Source organism: Podarcis tiliguerta (assembly GCF_965153285.1).
Source record: "Podarcis tiliguerta genome assembly, chromosome: 5".
Lineage (NCBI taxonomy): Eukaryota > Metazoa > Chordata > Lepidosauria > Squamata > Lacertidae > Podarcis > Podarcis tiliguerta.
Window position 1 is genome coordinate 56,889,139 of NC_139538.1, and position 17,236 is coordinate 56,906,374.

Here is a 17,236-nt window from a genome sequence, read left to right on the forward strand (position 1 = left end):
ACCGAGCAACGGGAGCTCACTCCATTGTGGGGATTTGAACCGCTGACCTTCTGATTGGCAAACCCTAGGCTCTGTGGTTTAGACCCCTTGTCTTCATTTTAGGAGGATTAAATACTACCAGGATTTCCTTAAAGCAAGGTCAAGTTTCATCAGAATCCCTTTCTAAAGTCCTTTAGATTGCCAGGCCCAGACCATCTATGCCTGTGAATCTTGGCAAACAGGTACAGTTAGGAAACATAAAGTGAATTTGGGGGCAACTAAAAACATGTGAGCCAATTCCCTTGAGAAATATTCCTAATCCTATTGAAATTCTTATGCTTGAATAGATCCTCCAAGCATTCCAAGTATGCCTTGAATTTTGCCACAGGAGAAATTCAGTGGGAACTCTAGAACAAATCTGAGTCTATTAAGGGAGGGGATTGTATGTGGATGGTACTAGGACATTGAATTGAAGGCAAGCACATACATTCACGATTGGTTTAAAATAATAATATAGTGATTCTAGGAATTAGGATGGACTTCTTATATCACACTAGATATAATTTGATCCCCAGCTCTTGGAAAACTGAGGCATGAAGAAACTTTTGCCCAAGAATTGAGCATCTTATGACTTTTCCTTGGCTTCCTTACCTCTGATTTGCTTCCTGTTTATCACTTTGTGAGTCCATGAGTTGTATCAGATACTGAGTGGAATTTTGCTCACCCAGCAGTATGGGCATAACCAGGATTTTTGTCAGGGGGGTGAGCAGCCAAAGTTCTTGAGCTCTTTTGGATCTGCCTGCCCTTTCCTCACCTGCCCCCTAAATCTGCTACAGAGGGCCCCCCCAAACACTTTGGAGCAGCATTTGAAGATGTGTACCAGGCTTCAGGTGAGAGGGTGAGAGGAGGAAGCTCTGTTGTGCATGGTCACTTTCATCATGGTTGTCTTACACAACAGAGCAATTAATCTATATAAGCTAAAGTGTAATGACTTGGGGGTGGGGGTTTCAGCAGTGAGCACTGGATTTGAGCAGCGAACACTCAATGGTACCTAAGATGTCTGGAGCAAAGGACAAAGTTCAAAATCATTGGAAACCATTGCTTCCATTGGTTTAAAACAGTCATATTCTGAAGTGAAATATTAGAGAAAATGGCCCTTTTTAATTTCCTAAAAGGTGCTGTTTGTAATTTCACTCCTTCTTAGTGAGGTGTCTACTCAGAGGCGGCGGGGGGGGGGACCACACAAAAATGTGGTTTTAAATGGGAAATATGTATACTTGGCTATTTTGATTTCAGGAACTTTGCAGTGAGGAAATTGTGGCTTATGAACTGTCAATTAATGTCATTACCAGTAAACCCTGACACCACTTGCTACTATTTTAATTGTGTGTTTTACTAACACCAGACCCCTCCCCTCTGATAATGGAGCTCCTCCATCCACACCTGCAGCCTAAACAAGTCTTGTAAACCTGCCCCCACCAAAATCAAGATCCAAATGGAGGAAATGCTTGAAATGTTAAGTAATGGGCTATCAAGTTGAAATAGAACTTTATTACTGTTTTCTACTTGCAGACATAACAATCAAAATATTAAGATCCTGTACAATATTTTTTCTAGCTCCTAACATTAAAGAAGGGGGGTGGAGGACAGGGGAATTGGTTTCAGAAGATTATTTTGATTTGCTATTATTTTATATTAAAACAGAGGAACATTTCCAAAGTCCTCTGGTGTATTTTGTAACACAAGTGTTCATTTTCCCCCTTCTTTTTAAAAATACTTCCTTTGTGACATATGAAACAGTAACATTTTTCCCATGGTTTGGAGGAGAAAATGAAATCCAGATTTGTAATTCCTAAAAGGAGAAATTTGATCCTTTCCAATGTTTAAGTAATATTTCCTGTAAAACATACGAGGCCATCTGCAGAGCTGTTTCCAGACACATTTTGAAGTGGCAAGGGCAACTGAAAGAGAGGAGAATGGAGCCTGGCATTTCACCTCTGGGAAATGGAACATTAAAAGGTTTCTAAAAGCTGGTTCTACCATTTTATAAAGTATTCAAACCCTGCATAGTTCATAATTTGTTTAATCTGCTCACCTTTTTATAGATAGGGAGTGGGGAGAGAAGGGGAGATTCTGGCTGGAAGGGAATGTATACAAACTCTGATTCGCCTCAAAGAGGCCAGTGAGCATGCAAGAATTACTGGTGCTCAAAGCTGAATTGTAATTGTATTTTATTTTTAATAGGTGCAATGGAGACATTACAGGCAAATCCTCCCCTATAAGGATTGGACAAGCTGAGCCTTATTTGGGGAGAAAACACAGAAATGCAGTCTTTTCTATCTGTTACAGAGTTGTGTTTTATTGTTAATCTCCAGGGTCACCTTATGAATTCATGTTAGTAAAATGTTACGGCCTCATTATAATATTCACTTTGTGAAAGGCCCTGCATTTATCACATCCCAACCTTGGATGAATATAAATTAAAAATGTGCATCTTTTTTTTAAGGAAAGGATTTCATACAGTTAGTCCTCCCTCCCTTGCCAACCCTTCCCCAGTTACAGAGAAATTCTAAAACTGATCTTTTGTTCAAGTTTAGGAAACACCTAAATTCTCATTGCTTCCATAGCTCAAAGTTAACATTTCCTTTGTTGTTTGTTTGGCTATAGAATGGAGCTTCTAAACTAATGTAGGACCAAAGATTACCAACCCTCTCCGTCTGATGGGGCCATTCACCCCCCACAAAATGGGGGCGGGAATTCAGCTACTTAGTGTATTCAAATACATTTTGAGCATGGCTTCTTTCTTCCTCCACCATAAAGACTTTGTGTCATGATGTTGTGTTGCTCACATTGAGACATTCTGATCAGAATTGAGAAGGAACATTGCCAGGCTGCTGTGCAGTTGTGTGAAGCAGCACCAATGAATCTCTTTTATGGGAAAATAAGGAAACTTAGCAGCCTTGTCAAGAAGAGGAGACAATCCCACCCCACTGATGAAATTTAAGAATTGCCAAGTTCTCGATAACTATTCTAATCTTTATGTGCCATTTTATCCCCGCCTTACCTCCTGAACCAATGAAAAACCTCAGTTTAATATTTTGGACAAGCACTGTTGCGCAGGACTGAAACAGTTACATCATAGTTAAACACTTTTATATTTGTTTCATGTTTTCTATGAGAATGTTTTTCACCACTTTATCTTTTGATTAATTGGTATATAATTTTCGTTTAAAAATAGTATTTTTTCCTTTGGATGTGCAACTCAATGACCATTCTTCCGTGTAGCTGCAAGGATGGAAAAACAACAACAGCAGGTACACAATTGTCTGATAAATGGTGTTTTACCACCCCAAGAAAAGCACTAGGACTACATACGCCTTCCTCACCACTCCCTTTCTATTCTCCCCTTGTGCCACCCAACTTCAGTGAACCAAAAACCTTGAAAGGTCTCACTTAAAACTAGGATATGACAGCAGGAGAAGGGACAGTGGGGGCGATCCTGCTCTCCCATGGCATGTTCAGTATCTCTGAATACCAACCCTGTGAATGGGCTCCTGTCTTTTGCCATGCATGTTTGTCTGCCTTGTTATTCTAAGCTTACTTTCTCCGCTGTTGTTCAAACTACAGTGGTACTTGAGTTACACTTTGGGTTACAGACTCCACTAACCACGTTAAGAACTTTGCCTCAGGATGAGAACAAAAATCGTGCGGCAGTGGCGTGGCGGCAGCAGGAGGCCCCATTAGCTAAAGTGGTACCTAAGGTTAAGAACGGACCTCTGGACGAATTAAGTTCGTAACCAGAGGTACCACTGCATAATTATCTGCCTCTCCAAATTCAGCCCCAATTGGATGGCATGATCCACATGTGTCCATTTATCAGATAAAAGAATCTTACAGTTCCTATAAGATTTTATGGGTATGAGGGTACTTCAAAATTATGACGGTAACTTCAGATCCTATAGATATGAAGCCAGAAAGAACCTTCAAAGCTGTCACTTCCATTTCCTACAAAAGCAAAACACTTTGTAAAAGGGAAAAAAAATACACACACATTACTGCTGAATTATAAATGAGATCTGGTATTTTTGTGATGGTACAAATCGAAGGCTTTCTCCATATTGTTAGAATACCAATTCACCCTTACTGGTCTCTACTACCTACCACTGTATAGAGTCTCCTGAGAGTCATCCATTTCTCATGAGATTACTTCAGCATCACATTACCGCTACAACATATCCATTATATATACACTTTCAGACAAGTGGAAGTGTTTCCACAAAAACAATCTGGAATCTTGGCTTAAAACTGAAGTTTTCTGTCAAAGCAAAGAGAGTAGTCTAAAAGAGGGCTTATTTTTGTTTTGTTTGTACAAATATGTTGCTTTTAGATGGCTGTGGGGGAAATGCACAGCAGTTGGGCCACTGTTTTGTTTCAAGGCAGCAATCCCAAACCATGTACCCAGTAGCAGCAGGTTCCTTCTGTGTATGAGGAATCAGGCTTCATTCATTCCATGGGAAGCTTTTTTGGAACACAGCCTGAGAGGGTAAGCCTTGTTATGCTGGCGACTTTCTTATATCAATGCACTGGAGCTCCCATATATCAATCAATCAATATATCATCTGATATTGAGACAGAGAATTCTCTCCTATGGTTCATGATAATGCCTGATAAGCTTACTTTGCAATGCCTTTACAGCTTGTCTGAACTTTGAAACTATCAAACTTTCTGCAGGAATTTAGGGAACAAAGGAGGGGCTGAAACTGTTTCTTTTGCATTTCATGCAGGGAGGCTGTGAATTATACCCTAGTATAAAAGCCACCTCGGTCTGTTCAAAGATGTAAAGGCATTTCTGCCCAGAGGTCCCCCCCCCCTTATCTTATATGTGTCTTTAAGGCATGATGATTACGGAAACAAATGAAGCCCTTGGTTAGATACAGAAATGGAAGAGGCTATCCCATTCCCCCTGACAACTATATTTCTATATTCTGATAGCCATCTGCTGGAATCAGATGGTATATGTCTTGTAACATCTGGATAATGGGGTTTCAACTGTAATCTCATTAATTTAATATTTCTGTTTAAGAGATAAGGCTGTCTTATGCGAGGCTTTCCAAGATGGGCGAGACTTTTGTTATGCATGTAGGGCACAATTCAAAGAAAGTTAAGTGTACCCAAGTCCTAATCAGTGGGATTTCAGCTTAATTTCAAGCCAGACACTGGCTTCAGTTACAGATGAGGAAAGTCTCTCCTCTTTGATTAGGGATTTCAGTGGCACTTAAGTGCACCTAATTTTCTCTGGATCTCACTCTTAGTTTTTTTTTATATATTTAGTTTTCTCAAATTTTGAACCTATTCCTGTTGCTGCCAATAAAAATGCCCTGCTTATCTCAACCCCAATCAAGCAAGGTCAGTGAACTGTGTGACATCATGCACTGGGTAAACAGATGTAAATTTTACATACAGTGATTTACTATTACTTTTCATCAACTTCTTCCTTAGGAAGTCAGTATTTTTATTGAGCACAAGGGGCCTTTAGCATAGGTCAAATGTGTGCCTACAACAATGCATAGTAGAATTTTCACACATAATTATTTCATTTAGGAAGTTTCATCTTTGAATGGGTACTGTTTCCTAAAGGAAAGTGAGAATAATTTCAGTTTTCTTTACATTGAATATGCTTTACAAATACTTTATTTTAAGTGCTACCAGTTCAACATTTTTGCTTTTTAATATCATGAATGTGGATTCATTTGAAACTGGTACCTCAAGAGTCATGTGAGAATATGGTAATTTCAGTTCTTAACAAAATTACATTTAGGTACTGCATGATCCCATATAACTACATTCTCTGGTGAATCCTAGTGCTCCTTTGGCTGAAAGCAAATAAAGAGAGCACCAAATTCACGGTTTCATTATTTTAAATATAGCTAAGATAATTCAGTTTAGATTTAGCAATATAAAGCAATGTAATATTGTGTGTGATCTTAAAGACACCTGAACCATGTGTTATGCTGACACTTTAAAAGTTGTTGTTGTTGTTGTTGTTTAACACTTTGTTTTAAAAAATGTATATACCAGAGTCCAAAGAAATTCATCATACTGTATCATGGACAACAGGAAATGGGACTGGTATGTTCTCGTTGGTCATGATTCTGTATCCATTATGATGAATTTCTGTATCCTGGATAAAAGAGAAAAGAAAAAGTTGCTTTCCCCTTTCCCCATTCTTTTTCCAAGCTAATCTCCAAAATCTTGGGGACATGTTCTTTTGTATTCACTTCAGCATGTATATAGGGGCCTTTCTTTCTCAGCTTTGCCTCTGCTATCTCCATTTGTTTCTTAATGTTTCTATTCATAATTGCATTCATTTCTCCCAGTCACAACAGCATCCTTTTTCTGTTCTGCCATCTACAGTTGTTTCTCTTCCAGCGTCACAATGGCATCCTTTGTCTGATCCAGTCCTCCAGTCAGCTGAGTGGATGACCACTCCATTTCAATGTTTGCTGTTGTCCATTTTGCCTTTAGCTTTTTGTGTTCAGGCTGTTCTGGATCAACATCCTTTCCCACAGGTCCTGTGCATTCTTTAGTCTGTTTTTGCCCCCCTGATCTGATCTCCTTTGATATTCCACACATCTCAGCTCTTAATTCTATCAACTGTTCATCTAGTAATTTTTGCATGATACCAGCAATCAGTGAGGCATTAAGCATTGTTTTTGCCATCTCGTGTTATATTATTCTCCCCTTGGCAGTCTCTTCTTCCAGAAAAATGTGCACGTTTCTTTAAATCAGTATTCCATTCTGACACAGATAACATTCACTTTCGTTTCCATGTCTAAAACAGCCCACAAACAACAGAGAATTACAGATGGTATAAATTGTAAATTTTAGACAGGATAAGAGGTACATATCGCTTCAGTTATAAACTTTCAAAGTCATCCATAGTTAAGGTAAGCTTTTTGGTCTATTTTTTTTGCTTGTTAATTAATGCTTTTTCATCTTCCAGCAGTTTCTGGATGCAAATTAACTGGCAGATAGTGTATCTAAGTAGTACTTACTTCAAGTCTTGTAAATACCGGTAGTTAAAAGAAGGTGGTATTATCGACCTGGTGCCCTAATTTAAGAGCTATGATGCAGTGCATGGGCTTGATGAATGTTCCTCACTTGAGACACTTCTCCAATCCTGAAAACATCTTTGTTCACGGTGTGATGAATGTCTTCTTCTGGGCCTGAGGGGTTAATCCCTGACCCCCTTATCTCAAAAGGAAGTTTTGGTAGTCAAGATCTTATGCCTTGGTTGCCTTTAATCACTGCATAATTATCTCTGCTGACATGAGTGTCAGCAGCTGATCACTTGCCCGCTATCATTCGTCCCCGGAAGTCAGAGGTGACCATTTGTTTTTAAGTAAGATTGTGTGGGTGTTTGTTCCAGCCCAATGAAGGAGGAAGCCTCGAGGGGAATGGGGTGAGGGACTTCCTTCACATTGCCTTTATTAGCCAATAGGCTTGAGGGAGGAGCTGGCTGGTTATGCTGGGCTTGAATTTATTTTGGCTGTTTGGTTTATTTGGCATTTAATGTGGGCAGGTAAGTGGAGTGGTACATGGTCAGTATCGTAATGCAGGGAGGGGACTTCACTTATCATCGCTCTAATTTTGGCCAGCTTAGGAGACTGCTTGATTTGCTACTCTTGGGGCCTGGCATGTCCCACTTATTGAATGCTGAATAGTAGGGGTGTCTGGCACCTGTCAGGCTGCACACCTATGGCTTCCCTTGATGGGAAGTTGCTATTTGGCTCCTGTCACACCAGCTTGGATGATGGAGTTGATCTGGGGTGGTTTGGTTCTTAGCAGCAGGCAGAAGATTTCCTATCTGTCTGTGCAGCTTATACCTGCCTACACTTGTTAGCTGTGATTGGTGCAATTTCTTCCCTGTACTGTTTTCATAAATATAAGCTTCATACTCTGGGTGTGTCCTTTGTATGCATGTGTAGTATATTGGAACATTTAATTGTTTTACAGCAATTAGTCACTCTGTTCGTCAAATGAGTGGATTTGCTAGATATTAGGATGTTTCTGATAAACAGCTGTATGGAGTCTAAAACAGTCCCCTGAATAACACTGTTGGCTGTTGCATTCAACTGTGAACATATTTGTGCATTGCTTTTACTCCTCTGCCTGCCAGCTTTATTATACAATATCCTTGATATTTCAGATTTATCTGTAGACTGATTTTAATTTTATAGTTAGGACTCTAGTATTTTCCATCACAGGGGAAAAAGAACATTGTGCAATTTTGTTTTTTTGTTATTCAAAAATGTATCCCTTGACAACACTTTGCTGTCTTGTATCTTCATAATACAGCATTATTTGAATGTTTTCCAGTGCAAATCTACTTCCATACCACTTTGTTTCCTGAAGAACATTGACTGTATTACAGACACATTGGCTAGCAATCACATTTTTCCTCTTTGACACTGTGTGATTGCATTAAAGATAAGCATCTTTTAAAAACACTGCAGAAATCTAACAATCAGATTTAACCAAATACAGAATTTCTGTTTCTTATTTGTTTCATAAATTGTTCTGCTGCCACATGAGAACAAATAAGAAACAAACACCCTAGTATTGGTGGGATGAATGTATATTTCATATGGAGCTCTCTTTCACCAAAGTACATACTTATTAAATGGGAAAGAGTTTCCCCTTTCTTTCCTCAGATTAAGGTGTGGGACCACAAGCAAATTAAATTATGTCTCCAGGTTTTGAGTGTACCTCTTGGCCTAATCCAGTTCTCTAAAACAGCACTCCTAACCCTCTGGATTTCACATGCCTGAAGGCTAAATGCAATTATAAAAACATGACTCTTCCCAGATGAACTTTCAAATCTGCCTTGTCTCTTGTTTATTGATGGAAGATTGAAGGAAATATTCAAATCAGCCACCTTTCAATTCTTTACCAGCAGCAAAATGCAGAAATCATTAGAGTTGCTATGTCAATGGCTCTGTCCCATCTTAATATTCAACCTAGTTTGGGGATAACTTCAAAAAGAAATGCAAGTCTATTCATAATGCACAGCACTTCCACATTCTTTCATTTGATATTTGTAGAAGAATAGCAACAACCAGTTCATTTGGAATGCCTATTTAAAGATAGCAAAATAATCTGCTGCAATTTTAAGTTGTTCTCAGTACTAAACATTTGTAAGCAGGTTTAAAAAAATAATCTTCAAATTAATGCATTGCACAAACAATATGACCAAAGCATAAGCTGCACTTTTACTTTAATTCTGCTTGTCACTGTATTATATTCAGTAAAGATCTATTTTGGAAAATTGGTATTCAGGGGGAAATTTGCAACACTTTGGCACCATTTTTGAGTGAATTGGATAACTTATAACTTAATATGATATTTTTGTGGTTTGGGGCTCTGATGGCTTAGACTATCTACAATCAAAGCACTACCAAACACCTTTTCACTTTGTTTAGTTTGGCTTAGACTATCTATGCAGCTGGATATGACATGGACCAATGTTAAGAGGGATTGGCATAAATACTTCATGTATAGTTTTTGGAGTATCTGTTGCAAATGTCCATAAACTGTGATTTGTTTAAATGGTAGCATCATTTTGCCAGCTTGGATTTTTTTTTTAAGAAGTTGGTGTCTTATTTTTGGAATCCTTCAGCATGCATGGATTTTAAAGAGCCTTAAGCTATGATGTTTTCCTTTCATAAAATTTATATTTAATCATATCTTTAAAAAGTGTTCTCATTCTGCCACTTGGTGTTATCAACCAAGCGGAACCCGTGAATGCAATGTTCTCTTTTAACTGTTTTCGTATTTCATTCCTTCACAACTTCTTAAATGGTACATGGTGTAAATCACAGTGAAGCATCCATGAGTAACATGCGACTTGCACTTAAGTGAGTGTTTTCTGTTTGAAATTAGAGAAGTCGCTGCCACAAATGATCTTGTATTTAGATTTTCCTGTCAGAATTCCAAAATCAAACTGGTACCTGTTCCATGCAATGCCATGCTCTTGACAGCAGGGTTTTTTATATCAATCATCCCCACACTATTGGTTTCAGCTATTTAAACTTACTTAATTCCACAGAAATTTCCAATGAAAACATGACACTAAAATCTGAGATTCAGATGCAAAAAGATTGGTGAGATCGTGTTCCAGCCATATGATGTCATGATGAGAGTCAGCAAAGGATGGCCAGTCCAGGGTTGCTTCATTACCTGCTAAAGAGCTGGACCAGTTCCATATATTGAACCTGAAACTGGTGGCCAGGACCCTTGCAACCCAAGCCAGGACCCTCACAGATGCCTCCCCCCAAGCCTCAAAAATCAAGCACTCTTTGTTCCACCATGCCGACCCAACAGTTCAGGAAACACATCAGGTAAGAAGATGCAGAAAGGAGAAGCAGTGCTCACCTAAAAGAGTGTTGGCCTTTTAAGGATTCATGCTATTCAAGTGGGCAGGGACAAACTGTTCCCACTGGTGGCTGGTGTACATTGGGGCTGGTAGGCCAAAAAACAGGGAGACCAATGGTAGGTGGAACCAGAATGAATGACAGGCAGAACCAGCTAATTCTATGATACGATACGATACGATATGATAATCTTTATTGTCATTGTCCCATACAGAACAACGAAACTGAAAAATCTACATAAGACATTAAAAACCCAACAAGCCTGCTATCCCAGCTATCCCAACCTGGTTAGCCCCCTAGAAACTCTGACACCCCATTTTTAAATTCAATATACTCCCATCCAGACTCTGATACCCCATTTTTTAATACAATATACTCCTGTACAGACTCCTTACAATGCGTTTAAAACCAAAATCACATTTGGGTAGAAACTGTTTCTCAGGTGGCTAGTCTTAGTCTTTATAACCCTGTACCTTCTTCCAGAAGGCAGAAGCTGAAAGAAATCATTTCTGGGGTTCTAGTTTTGTCCCCCATCCTCCTCCCTGTTGAGTTCTACAAGGGCAATGCAGAGACCAGAAAGAGGGAGTTGATAGGCAGTGCCAACACCTAGAATGGTTGTAAGAAGGAAGGAAGGCAAGCGAGAGCTGGCTGAAGGCAGACTGAGGTCAGGGTAGCACCCCATTGTCATGATGCTGTCAGCAGCTCCCAGCTGGATGCCCAGGAAAGTCTAAAGACAAGGAAAGCTTCTTACAGTCTTTTTTTATTTCATTCTTTACAGAGAGAGGCTATAGAACCCAGTCCCCTGGATAATGGCGTGGTCCCAAGTGACTCTCCACTCCCCGTCTCTCCCACTTCCTCATTTGTCACTTCTATGGGTGCTGCTATGTGCCCTTTGTCTTTGTGCTCTTTGCTCTCCTACTTTTAAGGCTGCCGGGTTCTGGGAGATGGTGGGTCTGGAATGCTTTCTAATGACAATGTGTCAGCCGGGTGTTGTTCTGGCTCTCCCATGATTTCCCAACTTTCCCCCTCATGCTGCCTCTGAGCTGCGACCTCCCTCAAACCCCTGTATACTTACTATCTTCCTCTTCCTCCTCCCTGGAAGGGTCAGGATGGGGAGACGGTCTCCACCATTCCTCCTTTGCCCAGTCCCTGACACCCATCACTCCCCATAGACACTCTTCCACTGCCTGTTTCCCATTCCTAGTTCAGATCTCTCCATTCACCTCCAGCCTTGGTTGGAGCAAATTGCTCATTGGGAGCTTTCTATGGTACTTCTTTGCTTGTGAGTTGTGAAAATAAAGCAAGATTAACACAAGCCACTAAACTGTCTCCTTCCTGCTAAAATTTCAGTAAGCAAAAAAATAATTTCACAGTTAAAAATTATTTGGCTCTTAGACTAACTCACTTCTTCCTCCAGCACCAGACTTGAGTTTGTCTTCCAAGAAGCAGCTTCTCCTTCTACACCAATGTGCTATGTATGCACAGTCTTATCTATACCCTGAAAAGAATGCTGCAGACTTTTTGGATAGGGCCTACGTATATACCTCTGCTATCAGTTTAGCTTCTGCTGTAACAATCTGCTCAACATGCTGTGGTTGGATCTTGGCTAGCAGACATACTCCTGCTTCCGCTCTGTGCATTGATTGTACACAAGATTTGTTTCCTAAACAGGGCTCAAGAGTTGAGGATAAAACAAACAAGTGATGTGCATGCATGTGTGAACATCTTGTGATAGGAAAAGAATGTGTGAATGGAACCTCCACAGGTTTCCCCAGTACTTTGTTCATGGTGCAACATCTTGCAATGTGGGTTCATTTTCTCTTGTACAGTAGCATGCACTATTTTCTTTGTTCATATAAATCACCTGCAGCGGCATGAACGAGTTAAAATACATTTATTTCCCTCAGAACTGCTCTAGAGTCAGCTATGTTGGTGGTCTCCACAAGAAATTCAAACTCTCTGCTGACCAAGTGAAAAAACACATGTTCATGTATCAGGAGGATATATAATCTTAGTTGAGTCAGTCTCAGTGACGATTCCACTCAGTGAAATCTTCACTTGGATCTCAGGTCTTAGGAATTTCGTGAGTCTCAAACAGCTAGAGAGAAGACTGTTAAACCTGAAGGATTTGACTGCTATTTTCCCTCCTTCAGACTCTTGCCATTTCTCCCCCTGCAGTGGAAAGATTTTTGACTTTTTAAAATTCACATATAAAACAGTCTTAAGAAAATGGCTAAGAAGCGTTGGCCACTGGCTCCCTTAAGAAAATAACATTCCAGAATCCTAAAAGCTGCAGTGTGTTCCCTTAGTGGGTGTTTAGAAGCTTGTCATTTGAGAGTCTCTTTAGTTTGGCCCTCAAAGCTCAGCTTCCCAATATGTTGAGGAAGTGGTGCTGTCAGTCTTGTGAGCATATATGAGAATTTTTGGACAGGGGTGGTGGTAGCAGAGGACATAGTGCAACACTAAATTCAGCACGATGGTGTCAGTTCCTAGTATGCCCTCAAGGAAAAGTGTGAGCAGGGGAATCTCTGCTTTCCTTCTATTGTTCCCCTCAGTCAAGTTCCAGATGGGTTTCCCAGTGGCAACACATATAGTTGCAGATTGGGGGAAGTGAGGGTCTCTTCTCTCCTGCCTCATTTCCCTCCTCATTTTTTATGGGTGCTTGCTTTCCTACAGAGGTTCTGCCAAGTGAGTGGGAAAGGGTAAGATTTTTTGTTTGCGCAAGAGCAAGACAAGGGTGTGTCTGACCACTTTGAACTAAGATGGACATAGGTTTCGAGGGACACTGCTGCTTCAGGTGATAAGAGAAAAGCCCCAAGGAACATGTGGCAGCTAGGCTCCACCAAAACACTCTCTGACAGTGATGATCTACTGGTGAGAGGAACCTAGTATGGTAGCTCTTCCCTGCTCAACTTGCTCCTACACAAACCCTTGTCAGAAAAGTCACTTAAATAATGCAGAGTCCAGAGCAAAAAGAGAGATACCACTTTACGGAGGCAAATGAACAAAATCCTGTGAAATATACTCGGAGTTGAGAGTGGATTTCATGCTCTTTATTCAGCTCATAGTGGTGAGGAGGAATGGAAGTTCCCCCAGAATGTCTGCTTTAAATACATTATTTACACAATAGGCCCCACGTGATTGGCTAATTCCAGGATTCACCTGTAGGCCAATCAGGTTGCAGATTCACTTCCACCTGGAGCTGGATTGGGTGGCTCCTGTGGACCAATCAGACTGCTGCATTCTGAATCCTATTGTTCTAGGACCAATCAGACTGCTGCATTTTGGATCCTATTCAACTCAGTACATAACACCCTGTGTAAGTTGAGGGTTAAGTTAGAGAGAGGTTTTGTCTTCCCTCAGAACTACCTGGCCAATGAAAGCACGCCCTCTTCTTGGTTAGCTGAGTTACTAATTGCAAAATTCACTCTTAAGTCACACATGGAATGATCTCTGCTGTTACACTTCCTGCAGCCCACATACAAGACTTCTGAATAAAAACTGAGGCTCCGAGACAAATAAAAAATAAAAAATCCAGCTCTATTTTATGGCATTGGGGAGAGAAAGGCAAGAGCAAAGGAAGGACAGGAACAAATGGCAGTTGTTTATAATACCCATTTTGTGGAGAGAGTGTTGTTTCTCCTCATTGGAGAGAGAGCTACAGAAATGACTTCTATGCCAATCGTGTAAGCTTACTCCTTTCTTCAGTTTGCTAAATGCTGCTGGGTTTTTACCTCCCTCTTCTGGATATACACATACACAATTAAGTTTTCTTTCTTGCAGGCTAATATCCCAAGTGTTTGGAGGCCCATCCAAGAGCCATCTGTTGCTTACCTCTGTGTTCTCCAGTTTGGGAGACCTCATGGAAAATTCAACACAGATTCATCTGCAGACAGAACAACAAAGTCAGCATTTAACTGTGCTGAATTTTACAGAATTTTCTCCTGCGGATGGTATTGATATCTTTTAAGTGAACGGAGTAATGTGGGAATGATTCTCTAAGTTATTGACAGGTGTCCAGAGAGGAGCTGTGTAAGAAACATTTTGATCCTTGAGAATCGCATCATAATGGATTGGGCTAATCTCCTGGCTTTTCAGATCTGTCCATGTCTAAGACATATCTAAGGTCACATTGTAGCTATAGACTAATCAGACTTCTTGCTTCATCTTGCTCAGATGCCAAGTTAAAGCACTTCCCAGGCTCTGACACCATTCCTGTTATAAAAGGTCAGAGTTCCCAGATACACCGGAAAATATCACAGACATCCAGAGCCTCACATTCACTTAATAGCCATGGTATTGGAAAATATTTTTCTAACTGCTGGGAACGGTGTGTGAAATCCATGCCAGGACATATTTCCTTCAAATATTCGGACAGTGGAAGAAGTTGATTTCAGCTTCTGTGTTTTCAAACTGCAGTTGAAAGCTTGCACTACAGCTTGTGTGTGTGTGTGTGTGTGTGTGTGTGTGTGTGTGTGTATTAGTGGTACAGTCATACCCCAGATGTTGAGCAGAAACACTCCGAAACATTAGATTTCCAAAGCGCAGCTTCTTATTGGCTGCAGGAAGCTCCTGCAGCCAATCAGAAGCCATGGAAGCCCCATTGGACGTTCAGCTTCCAAAATAACGTTCAGAAACTGAAACACTGACTTCTGGTTTTTGATTGTTTGGGAGCCAGAATGTTCGACTCCAAAGCCATTCAGTAGCCGAGGTACGACTGTATATTCCACTGTAAAGGGCTGCCTAAATGAAGAAAAGGGAGTTGACCACTTATATTTCTATTTCTATTTCATTTAACAGGATAGGTTTAGGGTGGCAGAGTCCACAACCAATCACAAACTACCTGCCCTGTGTGGGAAAGAGGAAAACATGTAGGACAGATTGCATATGTAAGCCTACCACATGAAATAGTATTTAATCGAGTAAGTCAGAGATCCTCAGAAAATCAAGTCACTTCTGTTTAGGTACCTTAATGAATGTTAAAGTGTTTTGATATCGGTTTAAGATTTAAGATGGTTCTTTATCTTTGAATCCCAGAGAGAATCGCAGCTGAATTATTTTCACTATCCTTTTGATAGCAATTTAATATGCTGCTGACTGTTCCCCCCCCCCCTAAAAAAAGAAGAAGACATGTTGGAGACTGCATTCATCCACCTGTCCATATATCTATATATCCTTTGTTTAAGTACAGTGATTGGTTTTCAATAAAACCCAGACACTTCACTTTTGCTTATGCTCACCTTCTCTATAGCTATGTTTGTATAATATAGGGAAAGATAGATGATGGGGTAGCTACCAACATCTTGATTACTGGATACCATCTCTCTCTGTTCTGATTTCTTGCTATTTCCTTTTCATCCAGCACCATAAGAAGCCCCCTTTCTACAGTGCTGACACTAGAATATATCTATAAAATACTTGTATTAAATCCAATAAAGCTGTGTTTTTTACTCGTGTATAGTAATACTCTGGATAAATCTTCTTAAGCTTTCTGGGTCTTATTTGACACTAAATTAAAATCTGGTCTTGTATGGCATGTTCATTCCCTCACTTGTCTCTATTGTCTATGTCTTTCATTTGATATCAGAAAATCACCAGGGGAATGTCAACCTATATTTCCCCCTTTGAAGAAACTCATACACACCGATGCTGCTGGGCAGTCTTCAAGGTCGTTATTGTAATGCTTGGAAATTATCCCTCCAAAGTCTAATCAGTATTTTCGTTTGTGCTCCTTTATGTTCTGATTTCTGAAGTTTTCTTGCATAGATCAGCTTTTAATCAATCAGTCATTCTACACTTGTATAGCACTTTCATGCCATGGATCTGAGGAATATTTCCAAACAATATGATAATGTATACAATTACCTACAAATTATAGAGAGCTCAATTCTGGAACAGAATGCAAATTGTCAGATAGCTACTTCAGTGAGCAAGTTCACCACTTTCTAGAAACTCCTGTGCCAGAAGAAAAAAATAATACCATCTTTAAAAGAGAGAGAGAGAGATCTATGAAACAACAATTTCTAAACTGTGTGATAGCAGCCATTAGGCCTGCATAATTGACTTTGGTACACAAATGATAAAGGGCATGAAAAAGGCATAAAAATACCGCTATATTACTAGTTAGCAAGCAGGGTTGGAAACCGTAAGGTAATTTGTCCTTTCATGTACCTTCCAGAATTTTACGGATGAAAATAGGTGCATTTGATTTATATTGAACAGGCAAGTGGCTCCTACTGTGATAGTGTGCAAGCAAACATAAATGAGCTATTGAGAGCCCGTCATGCGCTGAATGCAGTGCTGGAGAGTGAACTTCCAGTTGCTCCTCAGGGTCGCCTTGAACATTACAATCAAGTGGCAATGGCAGATACTTGAGTAACTTGCACATCTGCTTTTATTATATAGGAAGTGGGTATTTTCCCCTGTGAAAGGAGACATGTGGACCTTAGATGCACAGGGAATTCAAACATCATTATGCAGGAGAAGTGTGCACTGTCCCTCTTAGAAAGTTCAACTGGGAGCACAAAAACTGAACTCATACACCCTCTGCTTCTGATGTGACAATAATGCACAAATCCACACTCAGCTATAAAACTTCTTTGCTGGGTGGCCTTGGGGTAAGTCGCAATCTCAAAATAACCCTATTTATAGGGTTATGTTCAGAACAGGAGGAGGATGGGCATGGAATACCCAATAAGGTTATGAAAAATATCATTGCAAGCCCACTTGCATCTTCATCTCAAATAGGGGCTTCCAATGAATGGGACCAGCATCCTGAGCCAGAAATTTCTGCAAATTTCTGTCAAAATCTGGCTCTTATCTCA

The 17,236-nt window shown here is 40.1% G+C and overlaps 1 protein-coding gene across 5 annotated transcripts in view; it reads right to left on the bottom strand.

Annotated features, from left to right (window-relative positions):
- Window positions 1–17,236, bottom strand: part of LOC310677204 (uncharacterized protein) — a 99,352-nt gene that overhangs the window by 7,514 nt on the left and 74,602 nt on the right. For 2 of the 5 annotated variants that reach the window (XM_083439777.1, XM_083439778.1), the window contains exon 5: window positions 16,110–16,235. The exons of 1 other annotated variant lie outside the window; for it this stretch is intronic. In XM_083439777.1, coding sequence (XP_083295903.1) covers window positions 16,191–16,235 — 45 coding nt within the window. In that variant the 3' untranslated portion in view covers window positions 16,110–16,190. Of the gene's footprint in view, window positions 1–6,079; window positions 6,161–14,246; window positions 14,299–16,109; window positions 16,236–17,236 lie in introns of those variants that run through there. 2 more of the 5 variants (XR_014510979.1, XM_083439779.1) reach the window with 2 other exon arrangements.